Raw genomic sequence first — 22062 nt, 5'->3', positions numbered from 1 at the left:
GGAGTTGAACTTTGTTGCGTTGTGATCAGTTTCATCTCTCTTTCTCAATTCAGTTGAAAACTACATTTTTGTATTTCTAAATACTTTGCAGAATCATGAGAACCTAGATAGAATTTTGATTTAAATGAAGTTACTATTGTAGTGAAGAAGTGATATCAAAATCTTTTCTCAGTAAATTATGCCGTCTTAGACTTATAATGACACCTGGTGGCAAGGATGTAGCATCATTTAAAGATTTTCAGTCAGTTGTTCTTATTCGACTAATTCTGTGAGTACAAGTATATGATAATTGTACGGTGGCCAAGAGAGCTCAACGTGCTGCAACTTCAGAAAACAAATGCCAATAGAAAAAGCACCAGCAAATTAAGAAAATATCTTCATCAGTTTGACAGCGCATGTGCTGCAAATGCTCACAACACAAACAAAGAAACGCACAACTAGCACAGACCATATTAAAATGACCTCAGCAAAACGAAAATTAACCATGTTTTTTATGGATTAACATTTGTACAAATACCATGGTTAGTGTAGTAAATCCATGGTTCATTTGTGTATGGTTACCATCGTTTAACTATAGTAATCATTTTTTGTTTTTATTCATTTTTTATATAATGTTTTAATTACTTAATTTTAATAGTAAAACCATAGGCTATTTTTTATAAGGAAAGTTGGTAAGTTAGCCAGCTTACTACATTCACAGTTACAGTAATTGTGTATTTCGTCAGCTTATTTAGGCTAATAATATCAAAAAATAAAAATTAAAAATTAAGAGATTAGGTATAGTATATTATTAGTAGTATATTAGGATGTTAAAATAAAGAAAAATCTCACCTTTCAGCCATGTTCGTCACTTTGTGGTTCCCTTAAACATTCGAGGTGGTCTCTGCCTATTTGCAATGCGTTTCTGTTTTTCAGTGCGTTTATTTATTTGTTTGTGTTGTGAGCATTTGCAGCACGCGTGTTGTCAAATTGATGAAGGTGTTTTCTTAAATTGCAGGTGTTTTTTCATTAGCAGTGCGTTAAGCTCTCTAGGCCACCGTATTATTGGGATAAAACAAGCATTTTCCTGCTGATCATGTGATTCAACAAAAAAAGAATCCAAGAAAAAAAATGTTTGGTCACGACTCTCAAATGTGTTTAATGAACTTAAATGGCAAAATTTGATTTATTTATTTATGAAACTACTAATTTTGTAGGGAAAAATGATTTCAAATATAAAAATATTTAAAAATTAACTAAATATATATATATATACAGTAAATGAAGTGTATCAATAATTTTGACCAAAAAATTTAATCAAATTAAGCTAACATATTAAATGAACAAATCATTAAAATTATAAATATACCACTAATTTTCAGTTCAGTGACTTTGACAAATCAAGTGCAGGTCCTCGAAATCTCAAATGTGTGGCATACAGGTGTGGTTTTCAGGTGACATCTAATGAAAGAACTTCAGTGGAAACGAGAGAGCGATTTTGAAGGAAAGGAGAGCATTAAGGAACATGCAAGGAGGTTCTGAGAGATGAAGACAGAATTCTGAGCTGGTGGAAGAATATTTAATGCTTTTAGAATGTTTCAGGAGGGAATCGCTCCTCGCTGAGCACTTCCTGCAGAAATCTTATTGGACACGCACAGATACAGACACACACACACACACACATGCAAACTTAAACACATACAGTTTTATAAGTATATAGCAGGTAAGAGGATATTGCTGGACTAATACTAGTTATTTCCAGCATTTGTTGATGCTACTGTGTAATACTATGTGATATGTATGATGTATATGGCCATTACTTTGCTATAAACATGCTTATTATGAGAGATGAGCTATCGAAATCATTTTTCATGCTCCCTGCCATAGACGCGGAACAGATGATGATGTGAGAGGATGGGATGATGGGATGATGAGTGAAGGATAGAGAGAGACGGATAGAGTGTGCTGTGTGTGAACCCATCACATCCAGACATTATTAATGACAACAGGGGCACTCACACACACCTATGTGTGTGCGCACACACACACACACACACACACAAGCACAACACAAATATCGCAGACAAACAAAGAAAAGGAAAAAAAAAACGAGACAGAAAGAAACTGGGCTGACTTGCATTCAACATGGAAAAAGGGAAAAAAGGTGACCTCTATGCAGTCGCCAGCCAAGATGAACAGATAGAAAGGAACAATGCAGGAAAGACTTGACTATCTATCTGTATTATACATATTGAATTGGACTGATGAGAGTTCATCTTAACCTTCATGTTCTGTTTAGGCTCTTAGAGCCCCCGAGGGCTCGGAAATATACCAATAAACATTGAAATATCTGGTTGAAACTCCATTGCTTGTTCTAATCTTATGTGATCTGATTATAAACAAAATTTCAGCTTGATAACATGCATCAACCGTCCTTTATGAAAAATTGCTTCATTACTTTTGTTTGGAGTCTCAGAGAACTCGGATACAAAGCATTAATAAATGCAATGAATTTTCACATGCTAACTTTTTGTATGTGTACACCCCTGTCAGTTATTTATTTTAATTTCTTTTATTGTATTTTTCAAAAATGTTTTTTGGAGGGGTCCAGTCGACACAGAACAGAAGCCAAGTTACTGAAATGAATGCTAGTTAGATTTCTGAAAAGAGAGGGGAAAAGACTTCAGTGTACCTACCTACTGGATTGTGATTGGCTCAGATGAACTTATAAAATTATTATTGAACTGCTGTTATTATTTGTAATTTATGTGAGTCATTGGGGCTTCTGAGTCATAAAAACAACAAAAAAGTAAAGTCGATCTCAAATGAACATGAGGGTTAACTAAACATAATCTAACTTAATTGAAATGTATTCACTGTGTGTCTGCTTTGCTTCCTCACAGATGGCACTAAACGCACACACAGAAACACACACTTACGTTAACGCAGAAGTGGGGAGGATTTGTGCAGAGGTATTCAGAGAACACTTCTTAATATTAATCACCCTTGCCCAAAATAATATAGTTGTTGCTAAGCAACCATCGGGAGATGAGGGCATTTCTCTAAATAAACATCTCAATTTATTATTGGGTAAGATTGGACACTGATATCCTTAAAGGAACAGCACAAAAGCAGTGGATATGTGCAAAAGCTGTGTTTCTGCTCTTAGGATATTGAGCTAAATATCCTGGAACCAGATATTTGGGGTTTACAAGCCCATTTTCAGCTATCTGGCCACAGCTGTGGATTAAATGATGAATTAAATGATTATTTTTTATGCCATTTCTTGTTAATTCAAATCTAATCTTTGTTTAATAAACATTTGTATGTAATGCGCAGTAAGCAAATGAGGGATTGTAACAGCCAATGAGCAGCAACTTAGTTATCCGCTTCACATTTTTGAGCACACACATTTTCAGCTTAATTTGAGAAAGAGCGAGAGCTCAAAAGAGGAACGACTAGACGGAGAGGTCGCTTTATCTCTATTCTGAAGTGTTCACTCCAATCCAGAGTCCTTTGTCCCACATTTTGGGTCCACAAGGCCACGGTTTCTAATCATGCATATGACCCTGTTAGAGCTGCCACGACCTTTCATGTGCTGGCAGTTTTTGGCATGCCCTTTAAAAGGAAAGTTCACCCAAAATTCTGTGATCATTTACTCACCCTCATGCCATTCCAGACCCGTTTGACTTTGATTCAGAGAGATTTGGCAGAATGTCTGAGCTGCATTTTTCCATACAATTAAAGAGTTTCTGAGGCTCAAAGCATTGGATCCTGTATGTTTCACTTTTTAAGATTTATTCAGACAAACAAAATGAATGCTGGATTGTCGCATATTTCATCCAGACAATATCTTTCTGTCTAAGTTAGCTGCCAGAATAACAGAAAAATGGACACAGATTTTATGCATAATCAAAAGTCTTTCATGTAGATGTGGAGATAAATGGCATATGTAACCAATTACCTGTTCTTGCATAGAGACACAACAAATAAAGTGTCATTTCACTCTCTACTTGAATCCGTCTTTGTACCGCTCTTTGATGCTTAACCCTTGACTCTATATTCCCCTGCATCTATCTAAATTGTTTGATCTCTGTCCTTTCTGTCCTTCACTTTAGTAAGAAGAAATCCTTTCATCTGACATTCCACAACACCCGTCCTTCCTTCTGCTGAGGTTTAGTTTCAGGCGTAGCTTAAACCATACATAAACCACCTGTCAGTCTGTTAACAGACTCATACTCACCTGCATTCAGAGAAGAGGAGTATTAAACACACACTCACACACACTCACTCGTGTCAAACACAGAGCGTTTCACAGTCAATCATGTACAAACTGTTGGGAGTTACACATACTTGAACAAACTGCCATTTTTATTTCTTTTCCTAGCCTGAGCTTCAAGAATAATCAGATCAAATCAGATTTGCAGCCCAAAAACACCTCATTTGTGTCCATCCTGGCCGTTTGTCAGATATCCAGAGTTTATTATCTTTCCTTTGGGGATTTGAACGCACAGTCCTCGTCGCTGGCTCTAAGAAGCTGAAGGAAACTGAAGAGAATGTGATAGTAAACTATTCACTCTCACCCTCATGTCCTTCCAAACCCCGTATCTTTTTAGTATATGGTAATACATATATAAACTTCCAATCAAAAAGGTGTTTTTAAAGAAATTAATACTTTTATTAATACGTTTATTCAGCAAGTGTGCATCAAATAGAAGAAAAATGACAGTAAAAACATTTATAATGTTACAAAAATTCTCAACAAATACTGAAAATGTATCACATTTTAAGCAACACAACTGTATTAACAATGGTGATAATAATAATAAATGTTTCTTGAGCATCAAATTAGCATTTCAATGATTTCTGAAGGATATTTTTTAATAAATATATATTAAAATAGAATTTTCAATTGTAATATTTCACTATATTACTGTTTTAGTGTATTTTTGATCAACTAAATGAATGAGCATAAGACACTTATTTCTAAAACATGAAAAATATTAGCACTACACTACACTACACTTTTGAACCATGTATGTGTATAATACATGAATTTTATATGTTGCTCGCCAGTTTCCTGTCAGAATACACAGCTAGGTTTGCTAATCAGCCATAGCAGGAAAACTGCGTTGCTTCTCACATTTGAATGAACTGAACTGACTGTCCTATTGACTCCTCGGTCCATCCTAATGTAATTTAATCTCCAAAACTGCCTGCCGCAGTTAATCAGCCTCGTACTATAGTCACGTACCAACAGGAAGTCATGTGATGTGTGCGATTTCCACACATGATCTCCCAGGGGTCTGACGGAGTTTGATCCCGCTGTCAGCGGAAGAAAGCTGTACCGAGAGAGAGAGAATGCTGAGAGAGAAGAATAGAAGCAGTGGGTTGAATACGTAAGGGCCTGCTGACGCGCTGATATATCTGGATTTGGATTTATTTTGGAGATTGAAACAGATCCTCTGGAGAAATGCCGCCTGTGTGAGGGGGAGGGGACACATATGTGTCAGTATGTGTATGTGTGCTTTTGTATTGAGAGAACGTTTTAATACCTCTAGAATAGTTCCCTCTGAAATCGAATGTGTGTGTGTGTGTGTGAGTCTGTGTTTTATAATAGAAAACTTTCTCTTTGTTCACGAATCTCCCTTTACAATTCAAATGTGCTCAGAGCTCTAAAAAACGGATTAAACTGTACTAATTGTCTTTTCTCTCTCATTTGCACACTCTTTCAGTGTCAGAAACACACGCTGTAACATCGGTGAGAGAGGTGCTGAGGCAGGGTCTCTATTATGACATCAGAAAGAAAGGATGAGGGGAGGACAGGGAGTATGAAAGGATCTGCGGAGGAGTACCTGTTCACAAAGCCCTATTCTATACAGATAATTAAAGTCTTACACGTCCCCGTTGGGTTGCACTGCTGAGGAACAAATCAGGTGAAGAATTGGAGGAGGGGAGAAAAAAGATGGATACAAAGAAATGTGTGCATTCAGTCTGTTAAAGCAGCGGCACTGGGAAACTCCTTCTTTAAGTGAAGTCAGTTCTGAGTGAAGGTCAAAATGTTAACATAGGTCTCTGTTCGTGAGTTGTCTTCAGACCTGTATGTTTTTGTGTGTGTGTGTTTTTACAGGAATGCTTGGTCAGTGTTTCGACTCTGTTGGTAAATGGAGCGAAACACCACAAGCAAACAGCTCAGTACACTTGCCTTTCATTCAAACGCATTGAAAAACACACTTCAAACAGAAAAATGGCCCTGGATAGAGCTTAGAGCTCTCTCTGGTGGCAGACCATATTAAACATCTGGGTTTTTTTCTAGTTGCTTCCTAAATGATGTATTGAAATTGCTAAATTATTCCATATCTGCTTTATCCTCTGATTAGGAGGCAGACGAGATTGTGATGATAACAGAGGAGACAACAACTAGATTTGCATTCTCTAAAGGAAATGTCAGTGCTTTCAAGGCAGCAAACGAATAGTGTTGGAGTTTTAAGCTTGGATATGTGGATATGCCGTTTGATGTCATCATGGCAATCAGCACACATCTGATTTTCTGCCAGCAATGCATAAAAATAAACAAGCAATGCAACACTGCTGTGATTATATAGGCATGGCAGGAAAGACTAATCTGAATTCCGTATGCAAATAGATGATAGAAAGAAAAATTTTCAGAATGTTATTATGCCAATGTCACAGTTGCATTTTAAATTCTTCGATTTCTTAAAACGTAAACAGCATAGATAGCAGACCTAAAGCTGAAATCATATACACAAAAATGACAGTGTTTCAAATAAATGATGTTTTTTTTAACCTTGTATTCAGCAATGAATCCAGAAAAAAAGTTTAGCAAGTTTCCGCAAAAATATTAAGCAGCACAAATGCCAGCACTGATGATAATAAAAAATGTTTCTTAAGCACTAAATCAGATTGATTTATGAAGGATCATGTGACACTGAAGACTGAAGTAATGGCTGCTAAAAATCAACTTTGTCACCACAGGAATACATTTTAGTATTAAAATGGAAACAGTCATTTTTAAATTATGAAAATATTTCATAATATTAATGTTTTTACTGCATTTTTGATCGAATAAATGCAGCCTTGGTGAGCATTGTGAACATAACAGTTTGGGCTGAAATTGATTACAAGATTTTATAAACAAAAAGAAGAAGAACAACAACAACAAATACAATGTTTAAAGAATTTCAAAGGAATATCTGTACTGCCTTGCAAGCAATGTAATATCTAGTAAAGCAAACTTTGAAAGATGGCTTGACAAAGCTTTGCCTGAATGTTAAAAAAAAAAAAAAAAAAAGCTTATAACAGTCTTGAAATTTGAAGCTTATACAACGTTAAGCATTTATACTGCATTAAGAATTTGGGATTCAGAAAGTTTCAATGGAAGTCTATGCCATTTTTCAGTGTCTTCTATGAAAAAACATAACTCTGATCAGTTAGAACAGATCAGACAGATACTGATTTGAATGACAGAATGACTGATTTGAGTCATTCAAAACCAAAAAAAAACTAGCTCAGGTTTGTAGAATAACAGTATGTTGGTTCCGCTAGGCTATACAGATGCTAAAATGTTCTGAATGGTTGTTAGTTTGTTGTAAGTGGCTGCTAGGGTGTTCTAATGTGTATCTGTTCCTGATCCAGGATCTTGTCATCTCAAGACTGGACTACTGCAATGCTGTATTGGCCAGCCTTCAAACTAGCTCAATTAAACCTGGCACAAGAACGCCAGTGTATTTGGTCTTTAACCGACCGGTGACGGCCCACGGTTCACCCCTCTCAGTCTTGCTCCACTGACATCCTAATCAAATTCAAATTCAAATCTCTCTTTTCTACTTCTGCGGTCGCACTTCTGCTCTAGCTTTTGTTTACTCTTGGAATTCAGTATTGCGGCGCTGCTAATGTCGCTGGCTCCTGTATGATAAATAGCTTGTGTTTTGCCTTATTTGAAAGTCGCTTTGGATAAAAGTGTCTGCTAAATGATTAAATGTAAATGTAATTGGTTTAAAGGTCTCAAACTGTGAATGTCTGAACATTAACATTCCATAAATGTAATTTGTGTTTATTATTATGTCAACAATACATCAAACCCCAGTATCAGTTAAATTTCTGTGACTTGATGTCATTTACAGTATGCATGTATGGTGCTGTTTTACAGACTCATGGTCTCAGTATCTCTTTGATCAGATGCTCCACATGTACTTCACATCCTGGTGAGAGACAGACGCTATTTTTGGTTTGTTTGGGGGCCCGGAGCAAGATCTTCCCCGGTGCTGGGCTTTATTCGTTGCTAGTCTAAAGACATGCCTAATTAACGTCAAACAACCGACAAACATCACAACATTAAGGCAGAAATACCACCTCAACCGCAAAGAAAGCAGCACTTCAAACCACTGAGGATAAACATGTTCATACACTGAAATAAACCCACTGTTGTTAGGGGTTGTAGTTCTCAGTTTTGCATTTGTATTTTTAATGCAATTTTTCATTGATTTTTTTTTTTTTTTTTTTTTGAGATCAAACAATAATTGCCCGATCCCTTAGGGTCTGTAGACCCCCCGTTGAAGACCCTTGCTTTAGAAGTATAGATCTCACTGATCTTGATGCTTTGAGAGTGATTAAAAGTAATCTTTAAGAAATTCAATTCAGAGTAAAGGGGAATAACTATTTTCATGTGTTGTATAGATGAAATGGTGTACATCTATCATCTGTACACCATATAAACAATTTAAAATAGGACACTTTTTTCAGACCATTTTTTCAGTTTATATTTCAGTTCTGACTTTCTTTCTCAGAACTGCAATTACCTTTTTTACTTTTTATTCCAAGGCCAGAAAAGGCTTCCATATTTAGTGTAAAAATAGAGAGAGAGCAGGAACCCACTTTTACATATTGTATTTAAGTGAGTGTAGCTTTTTATACTGGCTCATAATGACTTTTTTTCTCCACTTTTTTCACAAAAATCTGTGCAATCAAACAATAATTGGCATACTCCGAGGGTTCAGAGACCCCCTGTTGAAGACCCTTGCTTTTAGAAGAATAGATCTAACTGATTTTAATGCTTTATTAAGGGTGTTTCAAATACATTTTAAAGAAATACGGTTCAAAGAACTGAGAACGAATTGCATTTTACACATTATTGTATTGTCAAGAAATAGCTCCCTGATTATGATTCTGCTTTCGAGCACACTGGTGAGTCTCATTAACCTACAGAACACCATTGTGAGCTTGTCAGCTGCCATTGATTACAGTGAGACCCCCTCGTGGCCAGTATCTCTGGCTACACAAACACAGCATGGGCCCAACGTATTCTTATAGAGGGCAACAAGCCCTGCAGAGGAACTATTGGATCAAAACAGAAGGAAGTTGTCAATGTGTAATCACAAACCTCCTTTACCCCTGCAGGAAGCATGCTGAACCTGACATGCCGAGCCTTCTTTGGGTACAGTGGGGACATCAGTCCGCTTGTTTACTGGATGAAAGGAGAGAAGTTCATTGAGGACATGGACCAGAGTCGGATTCGAGAGAGTGAAATCAAGTAAGAAGGAACACAGTGGAGGCGAGAGTAAACATTTTATGACACAAGCTCAAAACAACTCCCTCCCCATACAATCTTTCAAAAAAAGCCCATGTTCTGAATTAAGGATATCATACTGAAAAACATGCAAAAATTAGAATTGCATGCAAATTACACAGCAGATGTATAATAACAGCTTAGACCATCATGGATGGATGGATAACATATATATATATATATATATATATATATATATATATATATGTAGTTGTTTTTTTTTACTTATTGTATTTACAGGCAAATAGTTTTCCTTCCATACAGCCTTCCTGTACCATGGCAAATAGCATTTTGGCCATACTTTGGAGTTGAGTGTAAATACCTTAGTAAATGAATAAGGTTATCTTTCAGTACCATGATAATATATCAAAGTTCGATGGTATTACTGTCACTGTACCACCATAGTGTTGTTGTAATGGTATACAAGAAACAGTTGCTTTTAAAACTAGCTTCCACTGTGAAATCGCTTATTCAATACGATAGATAGTGCACGGTAAAGCACACTTTAAATGTTCACTGAGATGTCGACAGTACATTTTCAATTACTGATATCACAAGCTTGTATATGAGCCTATTTATATCTAGCAGGGGTGGTCGCTGTGATGACACACTATTATTAATTCCCCTGTCTGAAAGAGAGCTGGATCTGAGCAAGTGCTGAATACATCCTAATAACACAGCGAAATGTATCTCGCACCATGCGCCGAATGCATTTGCATTTACATGCAGTTAAGGAGCAGCAATGTCAGCATCTTTTAAATGAAATTTCAGTTTCAAATGATTCAGCCAGGACAAACAAGAGAGTGAAAATGCGGTGTTATAATTAAATGAGAGCCCCATTTGTTGAACGCCAACCAAACCCGAAACCCTTCCTCCCAAAATTTCTAATCTCTACAAGCTGCTCAGTCTAAAATGTATCCCCCAAATCCTCTATCAAACGGGGCTAATTAAAAAACTTTTATTCCACAGCCTTTGGTGAACAATGGCTCATTGTTTTTTTATTCTCTCCGCCAGGACGGTCAGAGAACACCTGGGTGAACAGGAAGTGTCCATTACTCTGACCATAGATTCACTGGAGGAGGTAGATCTGGGTAATTATTCCTGTTATGCGGAAAACGGCAACGGGAGAAGACAAGCCAATGTACAGATTGGGAAACGAGGTAACACATTCAGCCGTAACACACATGAACTCAACCGACTGAGTCATACCAGCTGCTTCTCATTTAAAGGAACAGTTCACACAAAAATGAAAAATCTGTCATTTGTTTGTTTGTATGACTTTCTTTTATGAAAAAACGAGATGTTTTGAAGAATTTTAAGGCTGTTCTTTTTTTAGACAGTGAAAGCGCAGACGGTGCTTCAAATAAAAAAAAATCACCATAAAAAAAAAAAAAATGAAAGTGCAATCAAATGAGTTCGTATAATAGAAATTTATAATACATACAGTGTCTTTATATGATGAACAGATGGCAATATAAGTCACTCACTGTCAGTGTTGGGCAGTAACTAGTTACTTGTAACTTAATATTACTTTTTGCAGTAACTAGTAGTGTAACTAATTACTGTTGCCAGAAAGCAATAAGTAAAGTAACAATATTACTTTTGAAAGGAGTAACTAGTAATGAGTAATATATTACACTCTTTGAGTAACTAGCCCAACACTGCTCACTGACAATCTTTTTTTTCCAGTATACATTACTCTGCTCAAAAAGTTTGTGGTCAGTACAGTTTTGTAATGTTTTTGAAAGTCCTTTATGTTTGGCAAGGCATTTATTTGATTAAAAATACTGTAATATTGTGAAATATTATTACGATCTGAAATAACTGTCTTCTATTTAAAGATATTTTAAAATGTCATTTATTCCTGACAAAGCTGAATGTTCAGCACCATTACTCCAGTCTTCAGTGTCACGTGATCCTTCAGAAGTCATTCTAATATTCCAATTTGCTGCTCAAGAAACATTATTATCATATTAATCATTTTATGTTAAAATTCTTTTGTGATGCTTAATATTTTGACAGCCCCTAGTCACCTACTGTATACTTTTGCTGTATGAAAAAAGCAGCTCGGACATTCTTCAAAGCTGCTCCTTTTTTGTCCCACAAAAGAAAGTAAGTCATACAGGTTTGGAACAGAATTTTCATTTTTTGGATAAACTATCCCTTTAATGTGCTGTGGGGTTTCTTTACATAAACAGCACAGCATGTTCCTGTGTCTCCCTCCTCTTCTCTGGCTCTTTCTTTCTCTCCTTTCGGGAAATGCATCAGCATCTAAAATTCACTCTCTTTTAGAGAGAGCTGCTTTGAAGGCATCCTATCTTCTCTTTTAATGGCAGTTCAGAGGAGGAGACGGCTTCAGCAGTTCAGACACATTCTCTCCCTCTCAGCCCAACTCAAAACTCATTCAACTGTTCTCTCACACACACACAAATGAATAAACGTCTTAGCCATGCACACATATTTCTGCAGATAATCTCAAAGCCACATACTCACAAACACACACACAAACCAAATCTCTCATATGCACCCCCTCCCCCCACCTCTCTCTCCTTCAGCTCATTGCTGAGCTCACAAACACACATGCTTTCACAATCTTTCAGCTTCTCTGAAGCATCTGAGTGTATCCTGCGTGTTTCCCTCCATTAGCTGTAGCGCAGAGGAGCTTTGAACAATATGAACATCATTAGCGCTTAATCATTCTGAATTCATTTTGCATTTCTCACCCTTTGTGTATGTTCTTAGCGCAGCATGAATTTCCATGCTGGTCCAGGCTGGTTTGGTGCTGATCTGGCTGGTAGATTTGCTAGTGAAGCTAACTGACAAAGGAAGTCTTGCCGGTTTAGCTATGATAGGAGTCTTAAATTAAAATCTGACAAAAATTCAGTCTTCAAACTAAAATCGCCATGGTTACAAACTAATGAAATAGTATTCTAGGCTTAGAAAGTTTTTGTAATGAAATGCAACTGTCGGGTGCTGGAAGTAAAAATCCTATTTGTTTTCTCCAAGAGGGAATTGATTTTGAACTTATACACCTTCAAAGACAGACCTACTGTGAGCTTCAAGTTTGTTGATTCATAGTGTAATTCAATTTATTTTTAAAATAATCATGTTAAACAGTGTAATTCCTAGTGAAAAAATACATTACCAATGATTCAGAAGAGAAACCTCCACCAATAAGAGAATCTCAACTAGCAAAAAGAGCTCCCATTTCCATGAAGCACTGTAAATAACAAAGAGTCAAAGGAAATACTTAAGTAATTGTATGTGTAATATGCATATTTGGCAATAAATGTAAAATATGTTGTTTTATATAGTACAAAATAATTTTTAATTTGATTGTCATTCGCAATGCTGCATAGGATTGCAGTTCTTCCCTCACAAATGTAGTACGAATGTATGCTATGTTATTCCAGGAGTATTATGTTTGTAATATGTTCTTTCTCTTTCCATTTTGTCTCTCTCAGTGGAGCTGATGTACACCGTGGAGTTGGCTGGTGGACTGGGTGCGATTCTTCTGCTGTTGGCTTTGTTATTGTCTGTGTATAAGTGCTACAGGATCGAGCTGCTGCTCTGCTACAGGCATCACTTTGGTGGGGAGGACACAGACGGAGGTAAACGCCACACACACTCCCCCTACAGGAACTAATGAGCACGACACTGCAGCAATTACATATTTGATTCTAATTGTTACATTATATGGAATTGTTTTGAATCTTTTTTTCATCAGAAGTATTGTAATATTTCTAAAATATATTGTTAAACATTTCTTTCTTTTCCCCTCAGAAAATAAAGAGTATGATGCATACCTGTCCTACAGTAAGGTTGAGCTGGATCAGTGGGGTCAGGAATTACAGGAAGAGGAGCGCTTTGCTCTGGAGATTCTCCCTGACGTCCTGGAGAAACATTACGGATACAAACTCTTCATCCCTGACCGAGATCTCATTCCTACCAGCAGTATGTGCCGAATGTGTGTTTTGTGTGAATGTATGTCTTTGTTAGCGTGTTTGTAAATGTTGTCTTAAATGTTTAAAACATTTTCATTAGCACATGACGTTCACAGAAATGTCATGAATAGTCAGAGAAATGAATTCTTGTGAGGTTTTAGGACTAGGAGTGTATTCAGAGACCCACAACAATCACAAAAGAAAGTTGTGCAGAGATTTGACAAACGGCACTAATTGTACAGAACTAATAAAAACACCTCGATCATTCATAATGAAGTGTGACGTTTTCAGCTCATAAACATGAAAGCAGCACTGGATTTATCTTGCTTCCTAATACTGCAAAGTAATGTAATCATTTGTAATTAAATCTAATTAAACTCCCTCATCAGCATTAATATGACCAGAAAGCCATATGTTGACTAGAAAATAGCTTAGTTAAATAAGAAAATAAGTATTTAGTCTTAAAACTTTCTGTAGAACAAAACAATCATTTTAAAACGTGGGCAATAATACTACCACCATTTTTTTCCCCATTGCAAGCCATCAGAGTCAGTTTATGTGACACGGTGTTGTTTGTTTGCATCATATGTCAGGTGTTTTTGCCCTGTATGTGTGCTGTGTCTGAAAGCTGAATGTTTATGTCCAGGTATGAGCGGTCAACATTACCAGGATGACACACATCTTCTTAGAGGTACAAATTTGTTTGAATGCAAAAACACGCGTGCACACATGTACGGTGCGCACAACATGCATACATTGTGCATGCAGATTGTTCTTCATGAATGACTGTGGTTGTTCTGTCCTAAATGTGCGTTTGTCTTCAGCTGTGCATTATTTTTAGTCCTCATGTTCAGTCGACCTGTTATTTTGGTATTACAGTTTCTTCCTTTGTCTGTGGTGTTTATCTCCTGTAGCGTACATAGAGGACGTGTCCCGCTGCGTAGACATGAGTAAACGCCTGATCATCGTGCTGACCCCGAGCTACGTGCTGCGTCGCGGGTGGAGTATATTTGAGCTGGAGTCCCGTCTGCGCAACTCTCTGGTTTCAGGGGACATTAAAGTGATCTTAATCGAGTGTGCCGATCTGCGAGGAGTCATTAACTACCAGGAGGTGGAGGAGTTAAAACAATCCATTAAATGCCTGAGCGTGGTGCACTGGAACGGCCCGCAGAGCAACAAGCCCGGCTCGCGCTTCTGGAAGCAGCTCCGCTACACCATGCCGTACCGCCGCCCCCAGCAAACCCTCACCAATCATGCGCTGGACGCCAGCGAGCCTGGGCCCTTCGCCGACCTGCAGACCGTCTCGGCCATCTCCATGGCTACGGCCACGTCCGCCGCCTTGGCGCCGGCTCACCCTGAGCTGCGCCCGTCCCTGCGGAGCTCGTACCGCTCGCACTCTCTGGCACGGCAGAAACACTCGCACTACCGCAGCTACGACTACGAGCTGCCCTTCACGGCCGGAGGAACGCTGCCGCCCCAGCACACCTACTGCAACCTGCCCCTCACCCTCCTGAACGGCCAGCGGCCCGTCAACAACAAGACCATGCGCCAGCACAGCCTGGATGAGCACCACGGCAACAATGCCATGCTCCCGCTGCTGCCCAGAGAGACGAGCATCTCCAGCGTCATCTGGTAAACACAGAGAATCCGAAACGCGCATGGTTTGGGCCATCTGGCACACGGGGGACTAAATAAGCTGGCATACAGCACAGGACACGATGAGGTTAGTGGCTTCCTGTGAGCGGAATGATCGTTCTGTCCATGCTAAGTGGGTCTGAGGATGTGCGTCTTCTTTTGGGCATTGATCCGGCGGCGAGGGACGTCGTAGTGCCGTATCTGTAGGCGTGAACTGAGCATATAAAGTCACACCACATGGAGGTATACAGGGTCTCGTGTAGATGTTAGCGTTATATTTGTAGCACCGCTGTCTTCCTGTCTCCATGTTGGGTTTGATCACGCCATCTATTTTTACTCGTTAACGCTTGATGCTTTTCGTTTTGTCCCTTCCTCTTTTTTTAGGTTTGACATGGACATTTGATTGAAATTTTTTGCTTTTTCTTCCTTCTTTTGAAATGAACTGAAATATTCCTCGTTTGATTTTAGCTACTGTCGTTTTTCCTCGGAAGCTACTGCGTTTTGTTCCGTCCTTCTTTCTGTTGTCCGATGTAAGGTATGTATTTATGGTTTTAATTGCAAAATTTTCAAGAAGGAAATATATTACAAATTATGCAAAATATACGAAAGCCTAAAGGGGTCGACAGAGGTGATCAGAGAGCGGTGCTGTCTTCTTTTACAAGAGGAACAGCACCATTTCTCAAATATTAAGGGGATTTTAAATGATGAGAAATCTATTTTTATATCTGAAGAGTGCTGATTCTCTCTAATACCACAGGGTCAATGGGACAATGGGACTGGAGACTCTCTTATTTGTGAATTTGGGTATTTTATACAGTTTGCTACGTTGTTCTCATCTGTGGAGAAAAGGAAATGTTTTATGTTAACTTCTGAAACAATAATCAACTGCATTTTTGTTTGTATTTTTTTATTTATGTTCATAGTTTAGGACTTTTGTTTCACAGGCAGACCTTTTCACCTTCTTTCACATTTCTAATATGTTTAACTCTCAGTCTGACGTCTTAACACACTGGTTACATGCTTGTCTTTTTCTCCTCTAGCTGCTGTGTGACTCAGATACATGCTGGCATGTTTCACAGAGGAACACAGGCCTGTATACTCGCATTCTAGTATAGAGTGTCAAATAACTCTGCTTGATAACACACCATATGATTTAATAAATGCCCAAAGTCAACATGTATTTGTTGTATCTTGTCTAGAGGTTTTCCTAATCTAGGGGTTTTCACTTATGGCAGCATGTACTGACTCTAAGGGGGAAAAACACAAAGCTAGAATCAGAACCAAGAGGTTTGACAGTAAAAAGAGGTCTAACTGTATGAAAAAAGAAAAAAGAAAATCAGAAACGATTCCTGTAATTTCTTTTCTCCTATTTTTCTTTGTTCTTTTTTTTATTTTTTTCAAAATTCAGTTGCAAAAAAAAATTGTTTATAAAAATAATTAGAATTATGTATGAATGTTTACCTCTTGAGTATGCATAGAGACTAGTTGTGTATCCTGATTTGAATATTTACTGTATTATGAACAACAGCTATCACAGAGAGATGTGTGATCTCTCTAGAGGCACAATCATTTTTCTTTTTATATTGTTTCTCACTGTGTACAGTAAAGTCACAAACCACTATAAGCTGGTCGGTGAAATTTTGTGCACGTGTGTGTGTGTGTGTGTGTGTGTGTGTGTGGAGTGCACTGGTTTGGGTGGTTTTACGGGGACACAAATTTGTATAATGTATAATTACAATGTGAAGGTGGTTTATGAGGACACTGCCTATATATCCCCGTAATTCAAAAGGCTAAGAAACATGAATTGTGTATTTTGAAAATCTACAGACGCACAAAGTTTTCTGTTAGGTGTAGGGTTGGTGTAGCTCGATAGAATATACAGTTTGTACAATATAAAAACCATTACACCTATGGAGAGTCCCCGTAATCCACCAATACCAGCATGACTGTGTGTGAGAGGTGTGTCAGGCCTGATGTGAATTCTCTCACAGCGGGTTGTCTGTAAGACACTTATTTGAGAAACAAACACAAAGTTTTAGGTTCTAGGTGAGTTGCTAAAACTGAATATTTCAATTATGCTTTTGAACAAAATGCTACATACTGGATACTACAGTTGAATAAGCAAAAAAATCATTTCATATCATAAGCATATGAATGCACCTCTTTAAATAAAAGAGAAACACAACATCTAATGTGCACTTATTTCTGTATTACTACAGACTGTGACATCTAAAAAGATTCTATTTTATGCTTTATAATTCTTTGGATTTGTTGTACAATGGAAATGTGTCTTTGAAAATAGCATGTAGACAGATAACATTAATAAATATTTTACATAAAAAGAATTTATGTAATTATTGAACATAAATAGACATATGGGCATAATTAAAAACAATACTTAAAATAGTAAAATGATATCACAATAACTTGAGGATAATCACTGCCAATGCAACACTTTACAGTAAATTTTATTTATTAACTTTAGTTAATGTACTGGGTATCATGAACTAACAATGAACAATACTTCTACAGCAATTAGGTTTCCCGTGGGTCCTTAAAAATTCTTAAATTGTACAAGAAAGTCTTAATTATGATTTCAAGAGGTCTTAAATTTGGGTACAGACCAGAATCGCGATACAGCTTAATGTGACGATTAAACTTCAAAAAGCTATAAATAATTATGAGCGCTGCAGGTTTCAAAGTCTGGTGCTGTGCTGCTTTGTGTTCTGCCGCTACCGGGGAAACCGTTCGAAAGCGCCTCCTGCTGGCAGAGAATAAATGTGCATGTTCTATAAGAATGTGCATGTTCATGTTCTCCTAACACTAAACATACCCGTTGGTAACCCTCTTCAAATATTTAACCTAATTTATTTCAATATATTCTGGTTTAAAATTCAGTTTTCTTGGAAAGAAGACTTGTGTCTATGCGAGACTTCAGTTAATTATCCGCAGTGCTTCACGTCTGATGTGCTGTTTGTTTGCATCTGTTTGTTTGTTTGAATCAGGTCTCCTCTGTTGGAATAGATGGTGCTGTCCCAGTCCTAGAACTGCAGCCTCCAGTATTGCAGGAACATTGGGTTGTTTTTGTTCAGACCAATGCAAAAATCGACCCATGTGTTTATCCTGCAAACACGCAGAGCTGTAATGTGAACTGGTGGATCGATAAGGAGATAATTCATTATAAAAATCTAAACAGTAAAATATGTGTGTATGTTATCTAATTAATATAATAATGTATTAATAATTGTTTAAATTAATATAATAATTAATACATTTGACTCATCCATCCATTAACAAAAATGGTTTAAAGGCTGAAATGTGAAGTGTATAATTTTATAAAACTTATTGTTTTTGTGAAAACTTCTATCTGAACTGTAAATCATGCCTTTTACAGTCATTTTACAGTTTACCATAGACATTGCCCTACCCTGCTCATATGGTATTCATTTTATTTGTGCAGGTCTTAAAAAGTCTTAAATTTGAGCTTAAAAATCCAGCAGCAACCCTGATTATCTAATGAAATGAAAATTTACTAAAACTTTTCTCACCCCCGGACCATTCAAGATGTAGATGAGTTTGTTTATTCTTCAGAATAGATTTGGAGAAATTTAACATTGCATCACTTGCTCATCAATGGATCCTCTGTAGTGAATGGGTGCCATCAGAATGAGAGTCCAAACATTATGGAATTATTCTAAAAGCATTAGAAAAATTCAGATGACTAGTTAATCAATGAACGTCTTGTGAAAAGCTGTATTTGTAAGAAACAAATACATCAAGGTGTTTTAACAACAATGCAAAAAACACAATTTCACTTGTGCTTGATCTGTACTTATTTCTCTCCTGATTCAGTCAAGACAAGCTTTTCACTGGAGACAGCAATATTAGAGAACTTGTATTTTAGCCGGAAGCAAAACATATTGATGGATTTTTTCCTAAAAACATGCAGCTTTTCACTTCTTTAGATATTAATTGTTGGACAGCAAGTCATTTGGATTACTTCTGGATCATTGTGATGTTTTTATCAGCTGTTTAGACTCTCATTCTGATGGCACCCATTCACTGCAGAGGACCCATTCGTGAGCGAGTGACATAATGCTAAATTTCTCCAAATCTGTTCCAGTGAAGAAACAAACTCATCATATCTTAGATGGCCTTAAAGTGAGCAAATTTTTAGCAATTTTTTTTTTTGGGGTGGACTGTTCCTTTAATGTTCATTTATAAAAATGCTATTGTTCACTGTTAATTCACATTGCTTCATGATATATGTTAATTTAATATTTATTCAATTTATATACATAAACTTGAAATAGTACAAATGTATTTATATATATATATATATATATATATATATATATATATATTAGTGCTGTCAATCAATAAAAAATTTTTACTAATTAATCACATTTTTCTGAAATTAATCGCGATTAATCCCACCTCACAGTAAAGTTTTTAAATATACTTTTATATTGCAATAATTTCACATTAAATCTTCAAATTAATGTACAAACAACATAAAGACAAAATATTTTTAATATTTGTTTAATGGCATTTTTATTTTTATGACTGAAGGCCAGTATCACTGATACCAATTAATCCTGATTTCCCTATAAAGATGTTTCCCCCTAATATTTAACCATTGACTATAGCCATTAAACATTACATTATAATTGAGAGCTATCAATTTTAACATTTATTACACTTTAAAAATAACTTCTAATTTAAGTGAACTTAAAACAATCTTCACATAAACCCATTATAATAAATGTCATATTTATCTACCTGTGCCCCTCAGCAGAAATATACAGAAATTGAATAAAGTTATCAAACACTAAATTCTAAACTAAATACAGATGAATCCTTAAAACTATAAAAGTTATTGATTTCCTCTTTTTTCTTTTGTTCTTGATGAACAGACATCACAGCAGCTGGTTATTAGGTTGTTTTTGGCTGCTATTTCTTTAAGAGATGTCGCTGCTGAACGGGACGCGGATCTGACACGCATCGTATTTTCTCTCAACTCTCATCACCTTTTCTGACCCATTTCTGTCTCTTCTAATGAGCTGACGGGTTGAATCGGGTGTGTTAGATGAGGAAGACAGTGCTAGGATGCTCCAGGACAGTTTTGAAAACCATTTCAGAGACATGTTCTTAATGTAGGCTACACTCTTAAGAAAAATGGTTATAAACAGTACCAGAAAAGGGTTCTTCGGCTTGTAACAATAGCAGAACCCTTTTTAGTGCTAAATAGAACCTTTTTTATAGGGTTCCATATAGAACCATGCTTTGAAAATGCTATATAGTGTTATAAATAATGGTGTTATAAATAACCTTTTTAATTATAGTTTTTCATTAATATTAGTATGTTAATATCATTAATATTAGTATTATTTGTATATATTATTTATTAATATTGTTTTTTACCCTTCGGTCTGCCTGGTCTTATAATATCTTGAAGTGTCTAGGGTTTTACATAAAATCAACAACAACAACGTGTCAGTTAGGTACTTTTATTTTTTTAAATGACGTGAAATTGTAGAAAAAATGACAGTGTTCTAATTACAGTTAATAGCAGAATACATTAATGAATGACAATGGACATTGAACATAAATAAATGCTTAAAGAAGTAAAACAAAATAGAACATAAAATAGTGTATTGAAGACCAAGCTGCAGTGAAATATCTTCACAATCCTCTACGATGCCTCTAAGTTAATCATTATCTGTATTTTGGTGTGAATGAATGGCAGTTTCTCTCTGCAGATGATGAGGTTGTAGGATGTGACAGCATCTGAAATGCACAATTGAGTTTAGATCTATACAGTTTGTTATGTGAAAACAATTGTTTATGAAGGCCAAAAGTAGTATGTGAGCACTTCACAGTGTTAAAAGGAAAAAGTAATATAAAGTCATGGGATAGCTGGGTATGTTTATATATAAACCCTAGTAATAAAAAATATCTAACAAAATGGACCATTGTTACTTACTTAGTGAAGAAGAGGAGAGTATCCTTAACTGAATAGAGCTGGTCACACTTACATGTTCTCTTAAACTAAAAAGAGAAAAGACAGAAAAAACAATTAGCATTTGAAAGTTATAATTTATAGACATTTTAAGAAAGAAATTATTTACCTGTTGAGAGTGTGTTGACAGTCTGTGTAGTTGGATGGCTGAGCTCCAGAAAATCAGTAATGAGGCATCTTAAGAGTGTAGCCTCGGTTAGGGTTTTACAGTAAAACAACAACAACAGCAGCATGTTGTGTGAATTATGTTTTTATTGACATGCAAAATTGTCAGTGCTCTTAACAACAGTTATTAGTTGAATACATTAATGAATGACAATTGACATTGAACATGAATAAATAAATAAGGAAGTAAAATGCAAAATAAGAACAAAAAATTGATTTTTTGAAGACCCAAGTTTCAGTGAAACAATCACAATCCAATCAATATGATGCCTTTAAGTCCATCATTTTGGTGTGATTAAGTGGCGATTTTTCTCTGCAGATGATGAGGTTGTAGGATGTCATCTGAAATACACAATTGAGTTTAGAGTTACAGTGTGTTTATGTAAAAACAATTATGTTTATGAAGGCCAAAAGCAAAAATGGACAGTATGTTTTCTTAAAAGAAAAAAAGTGATATAAAGTCATGGGATAGTTTTAATATTTTTTGTGACTGGGTATGTTTATACATAAACCCAAGTAATAATTTAAAAAATCTAACAATATGAATTATAAATTCATTGACTCTTTTACTTAGTGGAGAAGAGGAGAGAGGTTTCCACAGCAGAGCTGCACACACTTATATGTGACCAAAAACAAAACAAAAAAAGATAAGAACATGTTTGTTTGGAAACCAGTTACAATTTTAAAGTTAAATTTGTATTTAAATTTAAGAATGAAATCATTTACCTGTT

At 36.3% G+C, this 22062-nt stretch overlaps 1 protein-coding gene across 5 annotated transcripts in view; it reads left to right on the top strand.

The window, feature by feature from the left end:
* Positions 1-18713, top strand: part of il1rapl1a (interleukin 1 receptor accessory protein-like 1a) — a 99656-nt gene extending 80943 nt beyond the window's left edge. For 3 of the 5 annotated variants that reach the window (XM_058788012.1, XM_058788011.1, XM_058788010.1), the window contains 6 exons: positions 9397-9529; positions 10580-10725; positions 13030-13176; positions 13349-13519; positions 14156-14200; positions 14424-18712. In XM_058788012.1, the coding sequence (XP_058643995.1) occupies positions 9397-9529; positions 10580-10725; positions 13030-13176; positions 13349-13519; positions 14156-14200; positions 14424-15145 (1364 nt within the window). In that variant the 3' untranslated portion in view covers positions 15146-18712. Of the gene's footprint in view, positions 1-9396; positions 9530-10579; positions 10726-13029; positions 13177-13348; positions 13520-14155; positions 14201-14423 lie in introns of all 5 variants that reach the window. The other 2 variants (XR_009272935.1, XM_058788013.1) reach the window with 2 other exon arrangements.
* The last annotated feature ends 3349 nt before the right edge of the window (positions 18714-22062 follow it).

This window comes from Onychostoma macrolepis, chromosome 09 (genome assembly GCF_012432095.1).
Source record: "Onychostoma macrolepis isolate SWU-2019 chromosome 09, ASM1243209v1, whole genome shotgun sequence".
NCBI classification, from domain to species: domain Eukaryota; kingdom Metazoa; phylum Chordata; class Actinopteri; order Cypriniformes; family Cyprinidae; genus Onychostoma; species Onychostoma macrolepis.
The sequence above is the reverse complement of the archived record's forward strand: the minus strand, read 5'-3'. Positions and strand labels throughout refer to the sequence as shown.